General features: G+C 63.0%; 1 protein-coding gene across 1 annotated transcript in view; it reads left to right on the forward strand.

Moving 5' to 3' along the window:
• GSR (glutathione reductase) overlaps positions 1-829 on the forward strand; it is a gene marked incomplete at its 5' end in the record, with an annotated part of 3,985 nt that overhangs the window by 1,929 nt on the left and 1,227 nt on the right. The window contains 2 exons of the mRNA XM_010157147.1: positions 64-148; positions 449-535. Of these exons, the coding sequence (XP_010155449.1) occupies positions 64-148; positions 449-535 (172 nt within the window). The remainder of the gene's footprint in view (positions 1-63; positions 149-448; positions 536-829) is intronic.

Here is an 829-nt window from a genome sequence, read left to right on the forward strand (position 1 = left end):
GGCGTCGCCGTCCCAGCCGGCCCAGGGGGCCCCCTGGGGGGGGGGTGGTTTTCTGCTTGTCAGCTCCCTGGAGCTTGTAACGGAGGGTCCGAGTCAGTGCAGGATCCGGAGGGTGGGAGCTGGGGTGTTGCTGGGCGGGCAGAAGCACGTAGGTGTGCTCCCAGGAGTGTTTTGGCAGCGCCAACCCACATGCCTGGCGTCGCTGCAGCCGTGCGTGCTGCCGCACCCGTTCCCTCGAGCTTTATTTCCTGTTGCGACCGGAAAAAAGGAAAAAAAAATTAAAGGAAAAACAATCAGAACGTTGTCATTAACCACAAAGTAACCACCCCAAAGCTCTCTGGGCCTGGGTGGAGCACGGGCGCAGAGAAAGGCCAGGGGAGGGGGCTGCCGGGCGGTGCCTCCGCCTGCAGAGACCCTCATCTGAGGGGGCTGGTGGGTCCTTGCCCAGGTCCTGAGGACCTTTGACTCCATGATCAGCTCAAACTGCACCCAGGAGCTGGAGAACACCGGGGTGGACGTCTGGAAGCACGTGCAGGTAGGGGCACGCAGAGCAGCCCCACGGCTTGTCCCATCCCTCTGGGAGAGGCAGGGCTGGGGGAGAGACGGCATTTTGGGTGCCGCTTGCCTTGGCCACGGCTTTGGTGGCTTCCTGGCGGTGTGGCTGCCGTTGCCTAGCCTGCGTGTGCCTGTCCCCGGGCAGAAGCCGTCGACACCTTCTCCCCCACGGCTCCTGTTGTTCCCCACAGGTCAAGACAGTCACCAAGTCCGCCCATGGACTGCTGGATGTGACAGTGACCTCCTCAGTGCCTGGCCACAAGCCAACGGAAAG

Source organism: Eurypyga helias, unplaced genomic scaffold, assembly GCF_000690775.1.
Source record: "Eurypyga helias isolate BGI_N326 unplaced genomic scaffold, ASM69077v1 scaffold22548, whole genome shotgun sequence".
Lineage (NCBI taxonomy): Eukaryota > Metazoa > Chordata > Aves > Eurypygiformes > Eurypygidae > Eurypyga > Eurypyga helias.